The following is a 27,785-nucleotide window of genomic DNA, read 5'->3' as shown; positions in this document are numbered from 1 at the left end:
CAGATGTAAACTTTTCATTAATTTTGCCTGCATTTTGCTATTTATCGATAAATGGGAGGATGTCTTATTTTTATTTCTGTTGCGATCTGTTGAATTGCAGAGTAGCAAATTCAGAACAACAGCATGAAGACAAGTGTGCTGTTGCAGTAGAAACTCAGTAGTGAGGTTTCATTCCTAAACTAATCATTGTTTGAACAAGCCAGTTCAACGACTCATTGAGGTAGGGAGCGTAAGGTGCTTCTCAAATGGAAGGATGCATCCTTGTAAGGCCGCCACATCATAAAGCTCAGTTAAAGGACGTCTCGATTTGAAGAATCCTTAGTTGTCTGCCTTTGTTTTGTGTCCTTCATTCGACCTGTATTGAAGGATGCATCAGGTGTATCGTTTGCGTTATTCAATTCTTTTGATTAGAATCTTTTCAGATTCCAGTTCCACCCAAAAAATGAACTGACACTGAGGTTGTTCAATTTTATCATGCCATTCTAGTCAACACTAGACTTCAGCCATTTATTTGAGAAGCACCCTTATTTAGTTTCTAAAGGAATCAGTTTTTTGAATGAATTGGTTGAACAAATGATTCAATTGACTCACTCATAAAGACTCACTTTACACCACCTGCTGGTTGTAACCTGCAGGAAAAAAAAAATAATAATAATTATGGACCACTACAATATATGGAAGCCCCCTCAGTCAAACATATTCAAGGACTGGAACTCAGAAAATTAAACTTTAAGGAGTTTATAAAAGCAAAATATTACATAAGACAGATTAATTTGCAAAAAAACAGAAAACAATTTGAAAACAATCTTCATGAACAGAAATCACGTTTCTTCATTGTGCATTGCAATTATCTCAATCAAATTACAATTGGGTTATTTCGATTAGGGAAAAAATAAAAATGCAGCTAACTAACACAAAACACTATAAAAACAAGATAACAATAAAAAACGTGATTTTTGAACATTTAAAAAAAAAAAACGGAATTAGCCTATGTTTTTGCAAATAAACTCTTCATTTGCCGGTTGGGATTAAATTATAATCAGTATATTTAGACCAAATGAAGAGAATACTTGGACTTGTCTTAATGCACTTATGCAATAAAATTCTCTGCTTAAGTGTTCAACAATTCTCTGGGCCGCTGCTTGTTGGTGTCTAAGTAGATAATGGAACTTAATGACAGAAATCGTACTACTGCACGGCTCTGATTATCACATAATCCTTTTTCAGCATCCACAATTTCAAGCAAATGTCTTCGCTTAAAGAACAAGAGACATCCATATGAAGGAACTGCATTGTTAAACCTAACTCCCTGGAACAATTATCTGAAAAAAAAAAAAAAAAAAAAAAAAACAATGATAAAAGCCATGTTCAATCCTCTCGTTGCTGCCAGAGATGGCTGCAGTATTGGTTCAGCTTTGACAGTGAAATGGAGCAACATTTGGTGTGGAGACTTTCTTCTCCTGTACTTTGCTTCTATCAGCTGCTTTACTATGGTCTGTCACGCTGTTACTAGAAGTCGAACAGTGAGACGCTCCTCTTTGAACAGCAGATAAAAGCAGACCAGAAACGATGGAAAAACATCCAAAATATATGGAGCATGCGCTGCTGTGTACGTTCTCGTAAAAACCGATGTTAATGTCATAGACACTTATCTGGGCGAAAATGAAAGGCGCGACACCGGTCCCAAAATGATTGACAGTTCATAAACTGACATTGACGGACATTTATGAGTCTCGAACAGTTTATTGTAAAGTTATAGACCTGAGCCAACCAGTCAGTGGGAAATGAAGTCTATATCGTGTATTTTACATCACCATGCTCATATTTAGACAGCCCAGACATGGGGACTTGTGACTTGGTGACTTGGACTCGAGTCGACTCGAGTCGCTATTTTTAGGACTTGAGACTCGACTCGGACTTGGAAGTTAAAGACTCGGGACTTGACTTGACTTGAGACACGATGACTTGAATGACTTGAGTGTTAATCACATCATGTTTTCAGTTTGAATATAATATATATATATATATATATATATATATATATATATATATATATATATATATATATATATATATATATATATATATATATAAATTATTTTTTTTTAATAAAGTTGATTACTCAGCTGGAGCGCAGGCTGAGAATAGCGTCGTGACTGGATCAGGACACTATCATCAGTCATGCCCTCTCTACCTTACACACACCACGCCCACTTAAATCAGATATCACATCACATCAACATGTCAGCCTGAGAGGTACCGAGGGTCATCGCTTTTGTCTTCAATAATTCGCGCCTAAAAACGCGTGGAAAACGCTGGGTGCGCCGCTTTCTCCTTCTTTCCAAAGCGCTCGGACAGAAGTGCTCCGGCTGGGGCGTCTGTCGTTGCTAAGCATCCATGACACGCTCTCTCTCAATGAAGACGTAGAATTTTCAGAAAAGGAAAAATGGATTTGCAGCACTAAAAATCGCTCGCAGTAGCTCTGCTACTAAATTCGTTTCAAAATGGCAATCCATATACAACTATGAACAGCTGTTCCTTCATCTTAGCTGAGCTTTCAACGTTGATACGGGAAAGGATGAAGCTGATTGGTTAGTTATTGTCACATGACCTGCGGTGCGCTTGCAGCATTCTGAAAAGTTTAGATGTTTTTAACTCGATGCGGTGCGATGCGCGCGCGCTGCTTCCATTATGAGCGCGCATACCGCGCGCCTACATTGGAAATAACGAACTTGCGCGCGCAAAAGACGTGATGTGAACAGCCCCTAATGGTCCGCTAGCAGGCCGTCAAAAAAACGCATTCCAGGGGCGGCGCTAGGGCTGGGCTAAGGGGGCATAAGCCCCGAATATTTTGTTACCTTGTCTTTCTCATAGAGCAAAACAATTAATCAGAAAAACTAATGTAGCTGCCGCGATTACCCAATCATGAGAAGTGCATATATATATATATATATATATATATATATATATATATATATATATATATATATATATATACAGTACAGAATATAAATATGACGTATTTTCAGTTGTTTCATACTTTTTTGTTATGTACAGTACAGACCAAAAGTTTGGACACACCTTCTCATTCAAAGAGTTTTCTTTATTTTCATGAAAATGAAAATTGTAGAGTCACACTGAAGGCATCAAGGGCTATTTGACCAAGAAGGAGAGTGATGGGGTGCTGCGCCAGATGACCTGGCCTCCACAGTCACTGGATCTGAACCCAATCAAGATGGTTTAGGGGTGAGCTGGACCGCAGACTGAAGGCAAAAGGGCCAACAAGTGCTAAGCATCTCTCTGAGAACTCCTTCAAGACTGTTGGAAGATCATTTCAGGTGACTACCTCTTGAAGCTCATCAAGAGAATGACAAGAGTGTGAAAAGCAGCAATCAAAGCAGAAGGTGCCTACTTTGAAGAACCAAGAATATTACATATTTTTGGTTGTTTCACACTTTTTTGTTATGTATATAATTCCATATATAATTGCACATGTGTTAATTCATAGTTTTGATGCCTTCAGTGTGAATCTACAATTTTCATAGTCATGAAAATAAAGAAAACTCTTTGAATGAGAAGGTGTGTCCAAACTTTTGGTCTGTACTGTACATAACAAAAAAGTGAAACAACTGAAAATACGTCATATTTATATTCTATACTCTGAGAGAGAGAGAGAGAGAGAGAGAGAGAGAGTGTGTGTGTGTGTGTGTGTGTGTGTGAGAGAGAGAGAGAGAGAGAGAGAGAGGTGTTCAGAGAGGAGTCTGTTGGATGTTTAGCTGTTATTTGTTTTATGGACTCAATGTTGAAAATGTAAAACATTTCAAACACTGTTGGCAGAAGTGAAAAATAAATAATTTTAGGAAGTTACAATTTTGTTTGATTCCATGATGTATTTTACTGAACATGAGTATTTACAATGCAAATCCAAATTATTTTAATTTACTGACAGTTACTTATATCTTGTCTTTTAACTTTATTAAGATCAGATTCTGCAGGTAAAATAACAATATTAAGGTGACTTGACTTGGACTTGACTTGACATAGCTTGTGACTTGACTTGACTTGACTTGCCAAAGAAAAAAATACTTGGGACTTACTTGAGACTTGAAGGTTAAGACTTGAGACTTACTTGAGACTTGCACATGTGTGACTTGGTCCCATCTCTGAGACAGCCTATAAATTTGTTTGCACGTCGGAAGGTTTGGCCTACCGTCTTCATGTGTTGTGAGAGCAGTGCTGGTATTATACTGACAACTCTGTTGACATTTACAGCAACGCCAACGTTGTTAACTAGCAGAAGGCAAGATTACAGCAAGATGCTCTTCGTGAAAACTCAGCTAATGGGAGGTTGAAAGGTTTTGTTTTTTTCCCCTCAGCCTTTGTTTTATAACATCTAGAGAGCTCGAGTAAGGAAAGAAAGAAACTTTTCATGCAGATAATAACCAGCCTGTGCCATTAGCCGTATTAATATAAACTCCTGACAGACACCAGCTAATGTCATGATTTAATTTCGAGTGTTCTCGCGTAATTCCTCCGAGACGCGAGAACAGAGACCCAAATACCAAAATATCAGCTGAGATAAAAGGAAAAAACAGACCCAATTCCAGAAGCATCCCTCTGAGGGTTAAGTGTGCAGCCTCTCAATTTGGATCTCAAAAAGATTTGTCCCGCCGGGAGCGATATTACGCGTGCGTGTATGATTTCCGCTAATGAACTTGTATTGTTTCGGTCGCCACCATGGATAAAGTTGTGCGCCTTTGAAAATCATTCACGGCTCTTTGTTGTGTTGACATGTTCATTCTTTAATTTGTTTGCGTTCTAGTTGTCATAATGAAAGATAGATTAACAGGACTTGTCAAGAAATATCAATATGAAACATTCTATGGAAATACACGTCAAAATAGTGTACACCCAAATGGCAGGCCAAACGTTTGTGGAGATGGACGAGGCGGAGCCACGCTTCTTTGTCACGTGTGATGAAGGTGGTGTTAATTGTCAGTTAAATACAATCATTTAGCGCGAAGGGCTGCATGGTAATGTCAAATTAACATGGAGTAAAGCCTCACCGCGCGGATCATTAATTAGTCTGGCCTGTCTCAGAGGGGAGGGAGCAGCACCATCCAGCATTGGGATCCTGCCTGTATAGTTTAGCACTAATGAGCCTTTAATGTGCAGGACTGAAGAAATGGACTGCATCTCACATCCAAGGCTATTGTGTCTGCAATAACCTTTGAATTACATGGTGCTCAGATGGCGCAACAACACACTTCTCGTTAAAGCCTGTTGTTTACTGCAGTGCAATGGGTTAAAATTACAGTCTGCTCTGAGAACATTTATTATATGCAGCGAGGCTGAGTCACAACATTGTACTTGCGCATTTACAGTATAGTTCAGCAGTTTTAAACACGTAACCTTTATTTGGAGACTTGGGTCATGTGACTGTCAAGGAGAATGATCATCAAAATCGGAACATTCCCTTTGAGCCAACTGGGGTTTGAATTCAGTGCCATCAACTGGTAAAAAGTGGAAAAGCATGATGTGATGCTTTATTTTATATGCAAATAGAAAACCCAGTGATGGAATGCATACATAAAAAAATGGTTTTCAGGATGTTTATGGTAATAGGCAGAGCTTTTCAGCCCACAAAACACACTACAATTGAATAAAAAAATGGAACTGAGTTTTTAGACGTTTTGCATTATAAAAAAAAAAAACTACATAAACAATGATCGATCACATATAAGCAAAATATTTTTTGAGAGTATTGACTTGATAGTACCACTGACCGGCACTGTGTATTTCAAGTGAACACCAGACAGTATTGAACACTGGATGAACCTCCTCATGTACAATTATTCTTCTGTAGTCTTCAAAAATATGTTTCTGTTTCATAAAATACAAGACAAGCAGGGAAGAGTGGAGATAATTACTTAATTCAATTTATACTCTTAATTAGATTGTACGCTAATTAATGCAGTCTTAAATAAGACATTTGGATGATCCAGTTTAATTTATGGACATCGGTGCCAACACACCTGGCTGAGGAATTAGTCGGCATGGTTTAGGAAATAAATTGTGTTAAGGGTAAATGAGTATTGATTCAATTCTGTATTATGGTTAGAAATAGTAAACTAATATAGATAGAGTGTTGGACTAATCAGTTTATTCAAATAAAAACTGTCCAGTGGTGTTCTTACCGAAGTATGCACCGCATCGATCACATTACCTGAGGACTGCACCCTCAAACTCATCCAATCCAATTCACTTTAACCTAACCATTACACAGTCATTTAGGTACATTAGGTTAGATATCTCTCGTTCAAGACTGCAGTCACTGTAAGGGGAAAAAGTAAGCATAGTGAACAAAAAAAGCTAAGCAAATAAAAGAAACGAAAGAAGAAAACAAAACCCTATAGCACACATACATTTTCGAGTGAATACCATCTATCATTCTAATACTGTAAACAACATATATAATATTGATAACACTACCTACAACAATACAGTTTGCTCAACAGAAGAGACATGGAGAGTCATTTATCTGCCTGTTTTCCCAGATGTCTTCCACGGTATTTACATGTTCATTCAAACGGTTGGTGGAAAAAGTTCCAAAATAGACTTTTTTTTTTTTTTGTCCATACTTTGAATTCACATGCTTTTACATATGGGAGTCAGTCTTTGGAGAAATACAGTTAGACGCACTAACACGGACAGGAACAGAGATGTATAAAAATATTGAAAACCTTAGAAAATGTATTCTCACTCATCAGAGGCAGTCAATGTTTAATTTGTGGAAATGTTCGGGTTTCCAGCAAGCAACTGATATGTTTAAATGTCAGCTCTTTGAGATACTCGCTCACAAAAAGGTACCACCACCAACCAGTTTTCAGTGTGATAAAATAAGGAAGAAAAAACAAAACAAATATATATATATTTTTAATATAGAAATGGAAAATCCTCTTCTCTGAAAAAAAGAAAATATAGACATCTCAATTGAAATATTTGTCATAATCCAATGTTCTCACATCCTCAGAGGTTTCACAACCATCTCTGTTTTCCTTCGTTCCTGATGATGAACCCTCATGACAGTTGCCATGGAAACAAGACCAGATGAATGGCTTGTCTTTTCATGGTGAGATGTGAGTTTGTCTGAGTGCAGAGGAGTCGGGCCAACCCATCCACCCCCCACTCCACCTCCACCACCTCCTTACCTAGAAGGCATATGGGTGAGCTACGCTTTTGTCTGAAAAATACATAAATAACTACAAGCCCACTATGCAATGTTCTTAGTAGCATTTTCGTTTAACCTTTCCATGTAATTTCGAAGCTCTTTGGAGTCCCCGAGCTCGATGTCTGGGCATACCCATTTGATGTCGCTCTGACCAATGAGAAGCGGGCTTATGGATGGGCAGCCATTGCTTGGCTTGCTATGGCTGAAAGTGGTGAACTTAACCCGTTTCCTTTTGGTAGTGGGTGAGTTTATGGACTCGGTCTTGTGATCTCTCCCAGCGCACCCTGAGTCAGAGGCCGACCTGTGGACCTGGCCTTGAACGCTCTTCTGAGACGAAAGGCCATTGAGGAGCTGGCTACCTTCCTCCAGGCCCAGCCCAGAGTCCATGGTGCCGCCCAGCTCCTCTTGATCCAGACACAAACCAGCCTGGCTTTCCAACAGCTCTGCGTCATGGCCTAACCAGACCCAGTCGTGGGAGTGAGCCATGGTCTCCGGGCCCTCCAATGGGAGCTGCTTGTTGTGATATTTAAGGGCGTAGGAGACACAGTTGATTAGGAATACCAGGATGGCCAGGCAGAAGACACCTAGCAAGGCGTACATGCCTATTTCCAGGTCTGTAAGCCCGTGGCGAGACTGCAGCAGGTCGTCCTCTGCGTTACGTCCAGGTGGAAGGTCTGCTTGAGCTGGGATTTCAGAGAAGTCCACTGGAATATCACCAGCCGAGTGCTTGTTGCCGCTTGCCTTTCCTGGAATGGAGGTTTTGATGGTGGTAGCGCCTCGGTTCATGATTCCAGCCTCCATGTCTGAGATAGAACCGCCGTAGTATGGGGCATTGGGCCTGTATCTCCTGTCGCTCGCGCTGTTCCCGGTTTCGTCATCACGGCCAAACTTCACATGGACGTTTGCGTTGCCTGCGGCCAGAACTGTGCGCCGTTTGTTTTTTTGGCATGATTCGGGTCCGTACATCTCCAAACGGACCAACATGCCTTGACCTTCACCCTTAGCCACCACCACAGGCCACCTCCAGTTGGTGCTTTTCTTCACCGACACCACCTGGTCGTCCAGCGAGGTGGCCGTAAGGATGAAATGAGCAGGGTTATAGAGGTCAAGAGGGGTCATGGAGCCATCACTAAACTGAAGCCACGCACTGACAATGGACTCCTGGAAGAGAAACACAACAAGAAGAGATGCTCTCAGGTAATGCTAATTTTCTTGCATCAACTAGGAATGATTCTTAACCCCACTGTAGGAGCGTTCAAATGCCTTAAAGTCCCAAAACCACATTTCAAAGAGCACAGACGCACCAATCAGCGGGATATTTAACCAATCTGCCCGTTCTATGCCTATCAACGTGGAGAAGAGAGGAAACCCCTGCCGATGCAAAGGATTAGTGAAATCAGACTAATCAGAAAGGGTTTTAAATGTGAGATGAATCAGAATAAGTGGGCAGCCCTGAGCAGCAGGATCCACTAACAAACTGCAGCTCCTCATCAACATGCGGCCCATGTCAAACGACTTAGTCCATAATGACAGTGATTATAGTGATTGCACCTGCTCGAGGATAAAACAACCCTACATTTTGGAGAAATGGACACGGAAGTACTGTATGCAAAACTGTGACCTGAGATCCAGAACACAATTCACAATTTAACAGCATGTGGCTGAAATTTGCAATGAGATTTCACAGTGGCTACCCTTTACAAACAACAACCAGAGATAAAAAAAAAATATGATTAATAATATTAATAAACAAGTAACAATGCACCACAACAAACATTATTAATATGGCATGTATTTTATTCACTGTAAAGTGTTTAATTAGACTACCTGATTTACATCGTGCATGGTCTCCTGTGTGGTAGCCGTGGCCACGATGGCCCTGTTACTTCCTGGGCTGAGTTGAAGGTTCAAGGAAAGGCCAGAAACCAGCTGCACGCCCAGCTCCGTAATACTGACTTTATCATCCAGAACTTGGATCATCCTCTCAGCCAGAGCCGAGTCTGACAATGGGGACATCACCTGGATAAAAACACAGATAGATATGCTTCTCTTACGTAACACTGTAAAACAACTGAAAATTCTCTCCTAGTTTCTCATACAAACTTAGTGACATGAAAAAAATGAGTAGGCTACATGCAGTTTCGAGAATCTAAATGACAGCTGTCCGCCCTCGGCCATATGGCGACATCTGACACACAGACAAGGAAATGACTTCGATTCGAAATGTGATGAGAAGACTTTCTATCTGGATCAATTAATATCCTCCGTATTTCCACATTCATTATGTTATAATGAAATGTCAGAAACCATTTACTTCCTATCTGTAAGTGGAACTTCTACTGTCACCAGCGAGCACGGCCCGCACTTGCTTCTAACCATTATTTGCACACTGTCTGGAAGTCCTCAGGCAACAGTTTTTCACTCTAAAATGCAGCCATGTTAAGGTAAAGAAACTATTTGTGTTCTGTTTTTATATTCCGCTCTTATTCCGAGCGCATTCTAATTTGCCATTTGAATTGAGAGATTTATTAATTAGACATAAAATAAGAATAAGCAAGGAGAGCCTCGGGCATTACCCAATATTGCGTAAGACTCTGCCCCAGTGCTCCACTTTTTATAAATAGATCTATAAAATAGAAGTTAGTGCTCGCTACACTACTTCAACAAATCTTTTCTTCCAAATAGTCTACTTTGAAACCAATTCTTGCTCTGATTCAGATTCTGAAACAACACATATTTTCCCTCTTCTAATTGCAAGTAATTAGTCATTCAATTTAGTTTTAATGAATTGCAAAAACTGTTGGGCCCCTTTTGAATTTTAAAAGCGAGTTTGGTCTAATAGCAAGGTTGGCGATTGGTTATTTGGCCGTGGTTAAGTGGTGGGTTTTTTGATTTCAGAGATCTCGATCTATAAAGCAGCACTGGTTTGCAGACTCCACGTATTCCATCCCACCATTACTGGGCTTTTTATCTGATTTTAATTTTCAGCAAATGGATCAAATCGAAGCGCTCTCCACCTGTGGCTCTGGCTTATACTTTTGCTTTCAGATAGCACTTTAATGGCACTTTAGCTTGTTGAGCAGGTGTATAATGTGTGAATGTATAGGTGACATCTACTAGAAAAAATGTGTGATTTTCACAGACTGACCCTTAATTAGTAGGTCTTAATAAAGGAGATTATCGTTTGTCATAAGAGCTGTGAGATGTGCAGACAGACAACACACAAGCTGTGACAGAGCGGAGTGAGAGATGGTGTGTTGTCTAGCTCTCGTCTGACAGTGTACACGTGTCGCATCACGACTCGGACTGATTCTCCTCTCATCCGCACAGAGAAATAGACAAACGACAACCAGGATTTTCCAAAGAAAACAAGGACGTCCTCACATTTTATTCATGCAGTTTAAACGCGAGGGAACTGCAGCTTAGTCAGCTGTAACTGTCAGTTTTGTTCCTGACAAAATGGGCAGCTCTGGTTGTGGTGTGTTGAGGAAATTTCATAATATGCCAGAACAAATGAATCATGGAAAAAGTTTTAATAATGCAGAAAATCCATAGATTTGGTAGATTATTGTAGTAATGTAGCCGTGGTCTTCATTTTCTGTGTACATCATGTCACTTTTAAACATAATCACACATACAGTACATTCTTCCTGTTTCTCACCTGAACCTTGGTGATGCCTTGGTTCAGACCGATGAGGACCTGTTCTTCTGACAGTCTGGCTACTCGTTCATCCACCACCCTTAAAGAGTCTCTCACCAACTCTGTCACGTCCACCTGCCAGTCACTGCCCAAGAGGAAGTCTGGCTGGTCCTGCAGTTCTTCTGGCTCTGCCTCAAAGTGGGTGAGAACACGGACGGTGGTGCTCTGGTACTGTGGACCACAGCTCCGATCCTTCTTGGCTCCTTCATCCCCATCATCCTCTCTAGACCTGCAGTAAAAACAGCAACCAAAACCACGTTACATACCATCCTGCTGTGCCCAGTTAAGCATTGTTTTCCAATCAGGACTATTCTATTCTATTCTATTCTATTCTATTCTATTCTATTCTTTTCCTTTACCAAAATAAAAACATTTAACAGTTAAACAAAATAAACAACACAATTTGTGTGAAAATTAATATTTTTGATAAAATCAAATTTATTTTCAAAAATTCAAAGATCGCATTTTTTAAAATCTTAATTCTACATATAAATATATATATATATATATATATATATACACACACACACACACACACACACACACACATATATATATATACACACACACACACACACAAATATATACACATATATATATATATATATATATATATATATATATATATATATATATATATATATATATATATATATATATATATATATATATATATATATCAGGGCTGTTAACGTTAATGCATTAAAACATGCAATAAATTTTACATCTGTAAAAATTATTTTACGCAATTCAAGCAAAATTGCGCAGTCTTTCTACTAACCCTTTAACCCAATTTTGTTTCTGTGTTTGCGATCAGATGATTTTAAGCCACTAAACAAAAGTTTTTTGATGGATGAAGACTGCAATCAAGGTAAAGACCATTGCGGTGGCATACAGGAGACGTACAGAAAGCAGCGTTAGTCCATTATAATAATGCATGTATGAGCGCTCTTGACGCACTAATCGCATAATGTTTTTATGCACAGACACAGGAATTTCCATACATTCACATTGTTTTATCTATATATGTATATATGTATATGTATCTATCTATATATGTGTGTGTGTGTGTGCGTTATAACTATAAAAAAAAAGTTATTACAAAAAAATTAATAGTTGAAAATAAAATTATATTCTGTTCTCAACCTTCTGTCTTCCACAATTGCTGCCTTAATTTATGTAATTTAAAAGTGTAAAAACCAAAACTTACATTTACTGTAAATTTACTTTCTAAGAAAAATCATGAATGAAAAAAACAGAAATGACAAAAATATAGAGCAGTGGCAGTTTTCAGCCTCATATAATGGGTGAGTCGTTTCAACAGGCTGTAACCGTGAACCCTTTTCACATTAGAGTGATGCATTTCCTCTGCTCACAACAAACAGCCAAGCACCAGGTGAAAGGGGAAGGGGGGGACAGCTCTGACGGTTCCATTATTTTTAATGAGTCGAAGTCATCCAAAATAAAAAACAACAGCAGTGGCAGGTTAACCACGCTGACCATGCTGCTCTAGACTTTAACGCAGCGACGCCTGACCGACGGTAGAAACAGCATGACATTTACATTACACAGGTGTATAAACAGGGCAGGCGGCACTCAGCTGAGGAATGTCAGGTCACAGGAGGTCTCAGGAATAATGAGACTCAGTCTTACAACACAACCGCATGTTTCCCACTCTCAAAACGCTACCCAAGACAGATACAACCTCAGGGCCAAGGGCACATATGATACAACAAGGGTGCAAACTTAAGACTCGTCAAGTGCCGAATGTGAGTAAACATGGCTTTTTGATGAACGTAACTCACCAGCTGGCCACTATCTTAAAGGAAAAGCTCACGCATAAATAACAATTCAGTCAAAACGTATATTCAAAACCTGTATGATGCAATTTCTTTTGTGGAAAACAGAAGATAATTTTAAGAAATTCAAAACAACACTGGGCTATGCTGACATTTTTCTAAATACCTTTTGATGAGCAGAAGAACATGTCTTTCTTAGCGTGAATAACCTTTTAATAGTCAAAACTATTTTTCCACTCAAAAATCCTTTTCTGCAATGGAAAGTTGGATGTTTGTCAAAAGTTTATTTCCTGCAGAACTCTAAGTGGCATCACATAATATAGAATATTAATCACCAGAAATGATCAATGATTATATCAGGAACAAAATAATGACATAACAGATAATAGAGACTGAAACCAGATGCTATGAGCCACAAAATGACTTGTTTGTCACTAGAATCACGACAGTATAAAGAGACAGACCATGCTGAGAATCAGGCTCATTCAAGTAAATAGGAGCTGTACTTGCATGTTTATTGCATGTAAACTTCCTGGCTTATATACCTGTTAAAATTATTTTGCTAATATGCAATATTTTTTGTAAATAATTAAATTGTCACAAGGACAATATATATAGTATATATTGTAGTATATATAGTATATATATAGTGCAAGAGAAGATCTGGTATTAGAATCTTCATATTGACATAATGGAGAAGCGATCATTGTGCAATCCACACATTTGCTTGCTGACAACCACACAACTTATAGTATAACCACAATTATTCCTCAGACTCATTAATGCCTTGCAATCTCTCCAGCGCTCATTCCATCTGTCATCCGTCATCCTGTTCTCACTTATCATGCATGAGTCAATCCGGCAGGACTGTTTTTGGTGGAAGAGTAATTAAAAATTATCTTGTGGATATCCTCGGCGTACGGCAGCATTAACCTGCATGTTGTCTGGTGCTGGCGCGTCAGAGGCATGTGTGCCTGAAGACGACCCAGCGGTAATTAAAAAGTCACCGTCCGCATCCTCCCCTCACCTCCATCATGCTTTCCGGAGAGAGCTCCGCTACACGTCTGCTGTTACCCAAGAACGACAGAGCATGAAAATGGCTGAGGAGAGACTGGATAAAGAGGGCAGACTGACTCCGGCGAGCTGGAGCGTCATTGGTGCTGTGAAGTACTGAGAGTCTTATTATAGTAATGTATGTAATCTTTGCGCTTACAAATTACCAGCGGAACAATTATTGCTGAACGTGTGGGCTGTGCAGGATATTTTCAGCTCAGCTAAAGATTACAAAACTTGACAGATCACAGTTTCCAGGCTCTTTAATCTCAATTATAAGTTATAGGAGTTATATAATTGTAACTCTCAAAAATAAAGAATGTTTGTTGGCCTGTATGCTTCAGTGAGTAACCTTTAGCATCAATAAAACCCATCAAATGAGAAAAAGGTCCTTTGCAGTGGTAAAGATCTATTTTTTTTTTTACTTTTCAATTAAACGGTCTTTAGGAACCAATAATGATTTTTCATTTGCAGCACCATAATTTAGTTATTTTTATTTTTAAAAATGTATCTTTTTAAATGTATTTTTTGGCCATTTATTATGGTATAGGACAGATCATACATGACAGGAAGCGAAGCGGGGGAAAGAGGGTTCAGGAAAGGTGGAAAATCGAACACGGGACGCCCAAAATGCTGCCCACAGGGCTATTCGCACCAACACAACTTCCATTTCTAATGTTTGCAAAGTTTTGAAAGTTAAAAAATACTTCAATGATCCAGTGAACCCAATGTCAAATGTGATTCCTTGAAACAAAAACATGGCTAACCTCTGGTTGGCAGCGTCTACAGGAACTCTCCAGCTCCTGATCTGGCTCAGCTCTGGATCGGACATCTCGATCTGCAGGGGGAGTCGTGGCATCCATACGCTCATCTCCAGCTGAGCGCTGAGGTAACTGTAGGTGAAGTTCACCATCATCCTCACCCTCCCACGCGTCTCCTTGCCATTGACGTACACATAATCGCACCTTTCGGACACCTGAGAGGCAGGAATACAAATCAGACAGCAGACAAAGCGTTCAAGCAACACTGTATTCAAAGCAGCACTAAATTAAAGAAAATTGCAGCCCTGGCCAAGGTATCAGCCTACTTTTCGCACCAATTTCCTGCCGACAATTTCAAATTTTGATAGCGCAAAAAAACGAGGCCTCTTTTTGTGCTAATCAGCGCAATATGTGAAAAACAGTCTGGCCTTTGTGGGGTTTTTTGTGCCGCTGTTATTCGCTTTTATTCTGAGCTTTAATGAGGAAGATGAGAAATTGGATGGGCTTTGACTGGCCTGTCCAAGTATTTATTTCTGACTACAGTCGGTGGGGGAGTAGTTGTTGTTGATAATGAGTGTGTTTGGATGTCTATATTTCCCAGGCTTTGGGGTTGAAAGAAACTAAGCAGATGGAGGGATAGATGAAGACAGAAAAAAGCAAAGTGGTCAAGTTCTTCTGTTGCCACACACTCATTCATTTGCAGAGCATCTATACTGCTCTTAGCTAACTTGTAATACCTGGCGGAGAAAACCACATCTCATCCAATCAACTTGAGGGCTTCTTTAAAAAACAACAGATGTGGATATGGACCAATGGCATGGCTTGATTTTAAGCAGCTGCCCTTCAGCTTAAAATCTAAGATGACAAGAGTGCCGGTTGTTTGTGAGATTTCCCTAATGCTGTGCCATTTTCCAGAGCATCATACTTGTTACATCTCAATTCAAGATTGCTATTTAGTAGCTGCAGTCAGTAGCCAAGCTTTCATCAAGTTCTCATTTTCTGACTGCTCAGAGTATACCAACAATCAATTCCAGCCTTTTTTTCACATTAACTGTTTTAAAAGACAAACAGAAAACACTGAATTCCAAAGAAATGCCACTTCTTTTACAATGCTTTTCTATTTGTGACATTGGGGGGAATCAATGGTGCATTTATTGGAGCTGTGATTAACTTGAGTTTTTCGTATCCATTATACAGTGCACACTGAACCCTGTGAAATGAGCAATAAGTTGAATCGTGATAATGGCTACAACATAATTATACGTGTGAACTCAAAATCAAATAAATTACATTGCGACATACACTGAAACAGAAAACAGTTGTTTAAAGTTTTAATCATATTTGACGATGTTAATATTTTGGCTGAATAAAAAAATAATAATCACAGCCTTTTTTAAAGCATAAGAGACTTCTTTCAAAATCAAAAGTGGTAGGGTTTATTACAGATAATTAGGTTGTGCACACTGTTTTAAAAAAAAATAAAAACTGTGTAATACATTGCATCTGCAGTAAAGAATTATGTTTAACATAAATGTACATAGTAATTTGAATGGGCAATTGTTCATGCTGAACAATGAAGTGCTCAAATGCATATTTAATTTGCAAACTTAATTCTTATATCGGCCACAAATGAGTTTTGGAGGTCAGTGGAAAAACATGGATCAGCAATTAAAAACCAATATATGACTTATTGGTCCAGTTTACAACACCTATCATCTTTAAATATACTGTATATCCCTGCTGTGAGCTATATCATAAAAATGTGGGGACAAAATCGGCAATGGAAAAAGCGACTAAAAGTAAATGACGCCTAGGCTTGTAATAATGAACAACTGCAGTGAACTTAAATAGTACTATAATTCCCCACAGCAATTATATCTGTTAAACACCTGGTAAATCTGTTAAATTGTCTGGATCTGCCCATATAAATGACATAATAGACCAATTTGCAGTTTCATGTCGACAATTGTATTCTTTACTTGCTCATTTACAGATTGTAAATCTCCCACAAGAGCTAGAGATCCTCAGAGGTGCTCTGGCAATCCATGAAGGGTATTGGTTTGGTTGTACAGGCTGACAGTGTGTGGAGAACATTGGTCAATCTAACTTCACTGCAACATGCCCTTCCCATGAGCATCTATATACACCTTAACCAGCCTGGCAGAGCATTAATCAGGAACATTAAGACTGCTGAAGAGAGGGACACTTACAGACCCCCGCGGGGAACTGGGTTGGGTACTTAATGACCCATTCAACAGGCACACGGAGAGACTGTGGTGCCTGACGCAAATGCTGTCCCTCTCTTCAGGTCCATCTCTGACTAAGATAATTAGCATAGTGCATCTTGAGCATCACTAAACCCTCACCGCAAGGTGACCTGTGCTTGAAGTAACTTGCAAAAAGCAGAGATGCTACAAACTAAAAACTGCAGTTTATTGGCACAAAACAGTGTAGCTTTTCCAATTGCAAGAAAATGTTACATGGCTGTAGACTACTCACAGGATTGCTTTTCACAGTAATTTTAAAGCAAACTGTGATAATAATCAAATACATCCAAATAAAATGTTATATACAGTATATATAGCCAACAATGTAGCCAACAAAACATTGTATGGGTCAAATTATTGATTTTTTTCTTTATCCCAAAAATCATTAGGATATTTAGTAAAGATTATGTTCCATTAAGATATTTAATACATTTCCTACTGTAAATATATAAAAACTTTTTGATAAGTAATATGCATGGACAAGAACTTTATTTGAACATTTTTAAAGGTGATTTAAAAAACTAAATTCACCCTTAGATTTTCAAACAGTTGTATCTCATCTGTCATATCCTAAAACCATATGCAGTGGAAAGCTTATTTATTCAGCTCTTAGACAATGTATAAATCTCAAAAAATATATTTATATTTTTGATGTACGTATGTGTACCTATATTTTTAGCTTTAATGGCAAGCTAAGATAATTTAGTGCATTAAAATGAACTATTCAAATGCTACCATGTATCACCATCATCAACAAATAGTCAAACAGCTTCAGTGTAGTTTGCTAATTTTTCAAAAGGATTGCCAGACTTCTCTATGATGGCAAACATGCATTAACTTTAACAGCTGAAGGTTTTTTTAGTTGAATTTTATCTATATCAGCTATTTTAGTCCATATCAGTTTTCACACCTCATTTTCAGTGAATGTGAGCATTATTGAGCCAAACCCATCTCTTACAAGACAGAGATTCAATTTCAATTTTGACTAAAAGTTTAATAAGTGAAGTGTATTTTGTTTTTTGTAGAGCCGTTAAAATACCTTTAACATGAATTACTTGTAACTTAAGCTTCAGTTTCAAAGTAGGTTTTTAAACACTGGGTGAAACACCTTCCTGGACACACACATTTGTGTGTATGACCACAATCCTCCTGCAGTGTGGTGATACGTGTGTCATCTATAAGAATCTGCTCCAGCTCTACAACTTACAGTATGTACCATTTTCATACCTCTCCTGACTGTCTCTATCCTTTCCTCTTTTTCCCTCTCTCATTATTCTTTCAGTCTGTCCATCTCCTGTATCTGCCTGTGCAGAAGATCTTCTCATTTGCCGGATTGTCTAGACAGCTTGAAATCCAAACCCAATCACAAAGAAATACTACACATCAACCTAAATAACAGCTACGTGTCTTTCCACTGGGTTTTATAATCTCATCTGAAACAAATAATATCAACAGCTGCTAATTGAAATGTCCTTAAGAAAAAATAAAAACCTAAACATTACATTGGCCTGGGAACTGTAGCAGGAAAATAGTCAAAGATAAAGCTTTTCACACTTGAAATTGTTACCCAGATCCTAAACATAACTCTTGCATTTCTTGTTTTACATTGTTCATATTTAACACTATTTCACATTGTATACCTTTGGCACCATATAATTTGTGGTGTTTGGATCAGTGCTAAATGATCCAACCCTTGCTCTGGTGCAGGTTTTTCAAAGGCACCACTTTACCAAGGGTTAGACAATAACCCAGGCTTAACGGCAGTGTGTAGGGAATTATAGTAAGAAATATGACAGTGACATCAACTGGTACATGCACTGCCGCGGATTACTAATGTAGACAATACAAAGGGATGCTATGCAATGCACGGTATTTGAATGAAATATACAAAATCTGTAGTGCTCAAAAAGTCAGTGTAGACAAGAATAATTGCATAGTGTATTCAGATGCTCTGAATCCAGGTCACAGTGCTTGTGTGTGTGTGTCAGCTTTGGTGGGAAGGAAGTAGAGATTCCTCTCCAGAGGTCAGTGTTTCAGTGTGGGGTGTTCATCAGATAATTAAACCCGAAGGGAGTAAATACACACACATTGTCATTTTCTCCCTCATAAAATGCTCTCATATTTTGTTCCCAAATGGCAGATGGAAGTGGAAGGCACAAGCTTGTTCTGAAAAGACTGCATTTAACATCCCTTTGATTTTTCGCCTCTGGCTTGACAACTGAAAATAGACATTACATCAGAGCGGTTGAATGTATAGCACTTTAAATCAAATCTAATATAGCTACCTTAATACAGTATGTGTTCCCTCAACAGTTCTTTTGTTATCTTGGTTACAAAATGATTCTGAGCTTATGTGTGTCTGCAGGTTCTTTTAGCTTTTGTTTTGCTTGCTCCGCTTTACAGTAAATCACAATATCTCACAAAGTACTAATACAATTATTATAAAAAAAAATTTTAATCATTTCGAATAATTTTGTTGGCATACGTGCACATTTAGGGTATATACAATTGCATTAGTATATTAAATAAATATTCTGAATGTTAATTTCAAATCACAGAATGTTATTAAACATAATTTGAAACGTGTTGGAAATTCCACTGTGATAGAAATGGCAAAACCGGCTGTTATTTGGATAATTAAACTAAGCTTCTGAGAGTGTGAGGAGCTCTTTTTTTTTAGTCTGTAAGGTCAAAAGTATGCAAATACGCATCCACAAATGTGTGTTTTGTTCATGTTTGTGACCCGTGCGTGATTTGCCCACCTTAACCACGTCCTCATCCGTTGTGCGACATTCCACCGACTCTGTCACATCGGTCACAGTACCTTCGGTTCCAACAGTGACCACCTTCACTGGCATGGCAACAGTTTTTCCAGTGAGCACTGCGGTGTTAAGGATCTCTGTCTCCTGCACACAGAGGGCAGATCAATCAGACTGCGTTAACTCAGTATAATTCACTCGCAATTATTCATGATAATTCGTCATTCTGTCAGCTCCAGCTCTTCAGCGCCAACATTGAGTCGCGCTATTAACCCAGTGAGTCATATCATTCAATTAGAGTCATCAGCTCTGGAGAGTCACAGAGTGAGATGGAGAGGTCTGTTTAGAGCCAAACAACACATTCTGTTTTTATGAAACTGATCCACTCTCAGATAATCTATATTGACAGGAAAAACACACACAGGAATAAGGTTCACTATCAAGTCACTACAAAAAGAAAAAAAAAAAGATTTTCACACATACTTGGAAGAAAATATGAACACTTGCCCATGCAGAACTCTTCAGCATGAGACTAGGGTACTGTGGGTAATTTGCCAAGCCAATGCTATGTGTTTGCTAACGTGTTCAGAACAGCTTTAACATGTTGCTTGTGGTTGATAGGATGTTTTGAGTGGTTCCTTACTGCCCCAGATCAAAAGAGCTCCAAGAGGAGTTATCAGATATAGAGCCTTCAGGACTCGTTTTGGCTGTTTTATCAAATTAATATTTTTTAATTCCATATTATATTTAGATATTAAATAAAATTAAAATAAATAGCTATTTTAAATTTAAATAGATATTTTAAACTCTAAAATAAAAAAGTTTATTAGAAAATTATATATATTATTTAGATAAATAACAGATAAAAGCGTTTTTTTTTTTTACAATTTAAATAATAATAATTATACACACACAAACACACACACATAATACTAATCCAGATCCCTAACCCTAAATGTGCGCAATGATGCTTGACTGAGGAAGCACCAGTAATAAAGATAAAAATGATGTTTTTAGCATACATCAATACCACTGTGGGAATTTCCAGAAATATGGTCTACATAGAGAACAATGTAAAGGAAAAACACTGTAGGCACATCTTATTTTCACAGAAATATCCCGTAATTATGGAGAAATGACAGCTACAGTAACCGTTTCTGTGAATCCATTCTCTCTTTGCGTATAAACTTATCTGAAACATGTCCGTGTGTTCAATTTACAGTTCAAACAAACCAAAGGCTGGATAATTAGATCGTTTAAGTCAGAAATGAGTTTTTCTTGCCGGCTGGGGCTATGGGTGAGGAGACGACACAAAACTGCCCTCATCATAAACCACGCAGCACTTTGAGATGGATAAACCTAAATAAAGAAGCCCTCTGCAAAGGTTTTGTTCTTCATCATTGGGTCTTTCTTCTCTTTATGTCACAGCTCTCGCCATTCTCCTTTAGAGAAAACAGATAACATTATTTAATCCTGAACTGTGGATAATGAAATTTCAAGCTTGTTAATAAGACTGAGGTCCTCTGTTCTTTTTTTTTCTCCAGGCTGATCCCACTTCAGGCTTCACTTGGCAGCTGATTCTTATTTCAATCATTTTCACTTTAATGCACCACAATCGTAAGGATAAACGAGCCTCTTCCTTTCTTTCCCTTTATGCGTTTAAGCCGATCATTATTTTCTATCTAACACAGGCTGCGCGATGTCTACATCTGAGGTAGAATTTGAATACGCCATTTCCCTTGATTTCAAAATTATGTAAATGTGCAAAAGGGACGTAGTCTGAGCAGCGAGAGCTTGGTATTCAAACGTTACGCTCAGACATTTTGACAGGGAGTTATCGCCTGTGTTTGATTTGCTGTCAAAACATTAATTTATCAAGACCAGCAAAATGACTCTGATAAATATTCCACAGGATGGGATGGGTGAAGTGTTTACAATTCGCTCCCCTCTTTTCACTCACTTCCCGCTCAGATGAATTCAAAGAACCCGGCGACACTGTTTGGCAGACAAGGTGCTTTCAAATGTCTTTCAATGTGTCCATTCACCAGCTGTTAAAACCGAACAATGTAATTTTCAGTCAAGCCTGAAGATTACGCAGTGAATTAAAAACAGAATTCGAGAGTAAAACAGGCAAAGTGGTGGAAAGCCTCTCATTGTGATGCCACAGACTCTAATGGGTGGCTTTACTTCACTGAAATAAATAAATAAAGCTGAGGTGAGTTCAGTTCAGCGAGGGAAGACAAATGCATTGACCCTTGAGAAAGGCATACGTGCCTCCACCCTCTTACTCATGGTAAAGGCACAAAAAAAACATAGTGGAACTTTTCTGCTCAGGATATATGAACATTTTTTTTTATATTTGAAAATAATATCCGAAGATTCTAATGCTTTGGAAAAGGAGAAAAATAACAATTTATTCGCCTTAAAAATGACAGGTACTGTATGTGATTGTTTGCACAGTTATGAAAATATTCCAAAGTAATACAAGTAATCCAAATTAAGAAATACACAGAGTAAGAAGCCAATCTTCATCCAGTTCAGTCACATAAAATCCCATAAATCTGTGCCACATTTCTCTCAGTTTATGGGAGAAAATATAATGTGTTACAGGGATAATTCATCCAAAAATAAAAATTCTGAACTACATAAAATCACAATAATTACATAAAAGACACAAATAAAAATAAATAATAAATAGGTTGTATTAGCACATTAAAATATGTACTCTATGTGAGTATTTATTGAATTGAATACCTTTACTGTCATTGCATGTAGCTAAAAGACTAAAAGAAATCTAAAAATCAATAGTGACTTATAGTATAACACAGTCTATCCTTTCCAAATTTTAAGGATAGTTATGATGGAGAGGCGGTATACACATATGTTATGAAAACAATTTTTTTTTATTTTGGATGTGAATTATCAGGATTAATAGTTTGATATAGGCATTATTATAAAGTATTAATATAACATCCAAAAAAATAATTCCTTGGTGCAACTGTGCATTAGTGAGTTTTGAGACTGCAAGACTACATTAACATGCAGCACAATACAGAGTACAGTCTCTTCACGCATCTGGCTTGGCTTGGCTTGAAAATTAAGGAAGATTTACTCTGACAGCAGGACTGATGTGGGTGGCATGAGAACTAGCAGAACTAATATGCAACTAGTTTATGTCCACCTACACTCCCGGTCCTCTCCATCCCCCCACACTTCAATCATGATGCTCCGGTTGGTGAAACCCACCATCCTTCTCCTTCTCCTTCCCCCAACCCCATCTCTGAAGCTCCTGTGAGCCGCGGTTCCAGAGGGAGGGTGTTGAATCCGAGCACAATGTGTTATTCATGCAGCCTCGTCATCCGCTTCTGCCCGCTGGTCGGTAAACATCGTTCCCTGGACTGCTGACTGATTAGTGTTAGCTATGCGTGGATGCTGGGTTTGAAGAACAGGCTGTACAGCCTCCCAGAGACCATCTCTGCGGGTGGGCAGTGCTTCTACAACACGCACTTACCTTTAAATGGTTCCACACTATCTTGAGAAAGAGTGAGAGAAAAGAGAAGGAGGTAAATCGATAAAAGGCCATTACACTTTTGGCTTTGTTGGTGGGGATTAAAGGTGTATCGGAGGTCGGGGAATGTAGGGTTCATATCAGCACAGGTGATTGGTTCAGTTCGTGGTGAACCTACACCGGCTCACATGGGGTCTAATGCTCAAGGACAGGCAGCGCTGAATGCATTGGTACCCCATGTGGATCCTTGCGGCCGATGCCGTAGCCATGCTATTACAGAGCCATCGATCGCAGCTATATTTCTTTTCAAGACCGCAGGTCCTCCCATGTCTTCAGCAGTGATGGCTGAAGCCTTTTTGCCTCTCAGAGACTTGCTGACAGAGCCTCTGATAAAATAGCACAACAGTGCAGACAAACAGGGAGCAAAGAGGAAGATGGCTATTGATTTCAGTAATAGCGCAGAGAGATGAAGCGAATGCTTAGCTGTCGTTGAACATAATACAGCCAATGGGTCAGCCAAGCGCCTCTCAGTGGCCGCTAGAATGAGGATAATCACAGTTTTGTGCTACTGTTTCTGCATCATCCCATAATCCGAGGCCTCTCCACCTCACTGCTTGGCTAAATGAGCACTCTTTCCAGGAATTATGAGCCCTGTTATCAACAGTGGATGAACCGGAAATGAGCATAAACCTGGATTTCTCTGCTACTGTTCTATTCTATTAACTTTGTTGAATTATTCATGACATTGCATAGATATGCTCAATGCTCATTTAGACAGTGTTATTAAGCAAAGTGGATATTGTACTTAGATCAAGATCTTTTGTTAGTCCTGGAACAACATTCTAATCAAGCCATCACAGGCAAAACATAAGCTTAGATACCACCCAAACCTAGTAGAAATGATTCATAAAAATGCTGTTCAAGTCCTAACCCCAGCCCTAAGATCAGGGTGACAGGAAGGTTGTTCGAGGAACATGTCCTCCTTGGATCACGCCAAGCACATAGGGAGCAGTGGTGAACGTACTGCAATTCAACTACACTACCTTTCCACTGAACCTACATCTCTACTGCTTGTATCTAGAGACCAACAGATGTTGTTTTTATGAACAGTAACTATTATTTTTATGTGTATGTTTTAACATTTTCAGAACTGATTCTTAATATAGTTAAATTTTTGTTTCTAAGTTACATGGTATAATGTGTCTATAACAATAACCTGGAATGTTACTTTATAAATAATACTAATAACAATAATGATAAATAATAATAATTATTATAAATCACACACAAACTACTTTTTATTTATCATTAAAGATTAACATTATTATTAATATTATGTATGTTTAAATGTATGCAGAACTGATTCTTAATTATTGTGTTAATTGCATAATACAATAAAAAATGGTCTACAACAATAAACTAGAGGGTTATAAATAAATAACTTAATAAATAATTATAATCTAATTTTAATAATTTATAAGAATACATTTAACTATTTTTTTTATAATTCATACTACTATTTTTATTTATTATTAGTAATATTATATTAAACTATTTTTAATTATAATAAAAGTGAATAATAATAACAATAATAATAGTATTATATTTTTATAATTCATAGTCCTACTACTAATTTATTACTATTAACGTAAATAATAATAATGGCATTAAATACATACAATTTATTTTGCAATCTAGTCGTGTCTAAGTGTAAAGGTTTAGTTATTTAGCAAAATAATACTAAATAATAAGTTGGTGACTTTATAATTGAAGGAAGGCCATTCAATATCATCAGACTCGACACAAAAGAACCAAAAAATGATTATTTCAATCCAATTATCTGTCTATTGCAACCTGCAGCCCCTCAAGGGTTTTTGGGTTAATGGTCAAACAGCACAGCCATAGGAACTTAGATGAACTCTTTCACCACTCTTCCAAATGAACACTTGCTAGAAAACTCCACCACCTTTTAATAACTGTAAAACCACAACACGGCTTAGATGCAATCGCCATCTAACATCGCCTCCCTCATTTCCTCCATCTCTGGGGCAGTGAAATGTGGAAGTACAGATTCCATATGCCCTGTGTAGTGTGCAGGCCTCCAGGTGAGGGATAATGAATACATAGGCTGTTTCAGATGATTGTGATAAGGCGGCAGCAGTCGTGCACACAGCTGCGGTGGAGCGAGAGAGAGAGAGAGAGAGAGAGAGATGCTGGTAGTAATGAGGGAGCATGCGGTGAGGACCATCGATCCCCACAGCTCTGTGGCAGGGCGCAGGTTTACCGAGGCCAGCCGCTGCACACAATAACACGCTTCTGTCTGCATCTTAATCTCTCAGCAGTCACAAATCAGCTTGCATTTCTTTCAGACAACTGCACTCATTTTTCTCTCTCTCTCTCCTTTTCTCTTTCTATTCTTGCATGTGTGCCACAAGGTCTTGTGCTGCAGGGGGTTCTAAAGAAACATTTGCATCAAGAATTAATAAAGCAGTAATACAAAAACAGCTCAAGTACTGGAGTACAGTGAGCACTCTGTCAAACTGTGCAGCTTAAATGACTTCTCTCAAAGACATTCTCAAATTGTGTGGATCACAGTCTAAAAGTATAAATTCCTTGTTTTCTTCTCGAGATAAAAGGTTGTTGGTCTCAGAAATGTCAAAATACATTCTAAAGATCATGCACACGCATACATAGACATCAAAGTGGGCTTGATCACCCGCCCTTTTTTTCTAGGGAGTTTTTTTATTGTATTTTATTTATTTATTTTTTAAATAAATGAATAAATGTATATATGTGTGCATGCGCATGTTTCTGTTTGCACACAGCTTTCCCTGTCAAACAAATAAAAAAATCAGGTCAGGTCAGGTCAGGAAATGTTGAGGGACTGTTGAGTTCCGATGCCTTTCTCACCTCTGCGTCTTTACACAGGCACACAGCACAGCAGTGTAGCACGATCGATCAGCACATGCACATCACAGACAGGCACAGAGCCTCCCTCACTTTCCAGGTGTGTTTGTCTTGGTGTGGAGGTGAGTGGTGCTAAACAAAACTATACATTTATTATATATGAAATTTTCTCATTATGGTATATTATGACCAAATTATTATTTTCTTTTTAATTATCAAATGTTTTGTATATCTTTTTGGAATTAACTGATTGTAGGCCTCATTGATCTCAGCTTGTGCACCTCAGTTTTTGAGTGAAATATGTCCAAAACTACCCACAAATAATGTTTTTGTAATGTGCATAAACTGACAAAAAGATGCAATACAAGATTTGCTAATAATGCAGCATAATGAGGGATTTACAAGTATTTATTTTTAATTAGCAAAGGGTTTTCAGGATAGCACAAAAGTTAAATTATTGGCGATTTAAAGATTAACTGTAAGTGAGCATTAGATGACAGTACTGTAAAAATATTGTAGAGGAAATGAGCATGCACAATTAAATGTTTAATATGGTATTGATATATAGTGCATGCTAATTATTAGCAAGGAAAGAATCACTAGCAGCTAGTTCCCCAATGTAAATTTGACAAGCAGTTCAAAAAAGTTGCCCGATTTATGGCCTACGGCCTGTGGAAAACACAAAGGAAAAGGTATTACCTTGTCCTGTAGGCGGTTTAAAGAGGACACTGTTCAAACAGACTCAAAGGAAGACAAACAGCAGGCCAGCATCGCTCAGAGAACAGAGAAACCCATGAGCTCTGAAAAAAAGCCTGACACACACCAAAACTCAAGGCTAAGGCCAAGAGGCTACAGAGAACCAAACAAAACAAATCCTGGAAGAAGAAAAAAAATCAGAAGAGGCATTTAAAGGGAGATGCCTCTGACTTGGCAATTTGTTTGATTTCGCTTTTCTCTGAACAAACTCTCTGAGCGCCGCGAGAAGACAGGGCGGCAAACAAGAATGAGAGCGCTCTCAATAGTCAACAGAAAACAAGCTCAGCGGGGACTGAAATTTGCCTTCGAAAGGGCTGAACGGCCAATTACAAGGAGCTTAAGTAAACTTGATTCAAAAGTTGTGAGGTATAGAAACAGAGCGAGGAAGAAAGACAAACACACACATTATAAAAAGAGAGAGTGAGAGAGAGAGAGAGAGAGAACGCACACGCTGGTGCATCCTAATGAGCCAGAACAGATTTCCTGCATTTCGAGGGGATCATGCACTGCCAAATCCTATTAGGGCATCTCCTCATTCAAAAAGTTGAAAGTGATGTGATTACACTGATCCCCTCCTGCTGTGTAACACAACAATCTGCTCTCCCAGCATTCCGAGAGTTCAAGACAAATGCGCTCCATCAGAGGCCCAGACAACACAAGTGATTGGTGGCTGTTGTCTCTCTGTCTGCGGCCGTGATTGTTGTGCGAAATGCACCGGGATGGCCAAATGGGCTCGAGCTGGGGGTGTCGAACTCAGGCTGTAAGGGCATCTGGGCTCCTTTTCACAATATTATTAAATCATTCTCCGCCCTCGTCGCTACTGTAAGACTGACTGTGTTTACAGTAATGGGCAGAGACAGCACAGCTCTCAAACGCGACGGCTGAAGGTGCTTGTTTGGCCACTGAGTGGGGAACGGGGCCGCGGTGGCTGTCCTCTCTAATGAGGCCAAAGACACAGTTGGCAGGCCGGAATTAGCTGGTGTCCGTGTGAGGGGAAAAAGCTCATTCTAATGGAGCAGAAGCCTCCGATGGGACAGATTGGAG

The 27,785-nt window shown here is 38.7% G+C and overlaps 2 protein-coding genes across 3 annotated transcripts in view; both read right to left on the bottom strand.

Annotated features, from left to right (window-relative positions):
- LOC113038752 (mitotic-spindle organizing protein 2) overlaps positions 1 to 27,785 on the bottom strand; it is a 1,160,083-nt gene that overhangs the window by 165,300 nt on the left and 966,998 nt on the right. The window lies entirely within an intron of this gene.
- LOC113038712 (transmembrane protein 132C-like) overlaps positions 7,274 to 27,785 on the bottom strand; it is a 120,090-nt gene continuing 99,578 nt past the window's right edge. The window contains exons 6-10 of the mRNA XM_026196332.1: positions 19,574 to 19,717; positions 14,551 to 14,759; positions 10,893 to 11,160; positions 9,059 to 9,250; positions 7,274 to 8,392 (exon numbers count right to left, since the gene is read on the bottom strand). Of these exons, the coding sequence (XP_026052117.1) occupies positions 7,274 to 8,392; positions 9,059 to 9,250; positions 10,893 to 11,160; positions 14,551 to 14,759; positions 19,574 to 19,717 (1,932 nt within the window). The remainder of the gene's footprint in view (positions 8,393 to 9,058; positions 9,251 to 10,892; positions 11,161 to 14,550; positions 14,760 to 19,573; positions 19,718 to 27,785) is intronic.

The sequence above is a fragment of the Carassius auratus genome, chromosome 21 (genome assembly GCF_003368295.1).
Source record: "Carassius auratus strain Wakin chromosome 21, ASM336829v1, whole genome shotgun sequence".
Lineage (NCBI taxonomy): Eukaryota > Metazoa > Chordata > Actinopteri > Cypriniformes > Cyprinidae > Carassius > Carassius auratus.
Note: the sequence above shows the minus strand (reverse complement) of the source record. Positions and strands in the feature narration are given on the sequence as shown.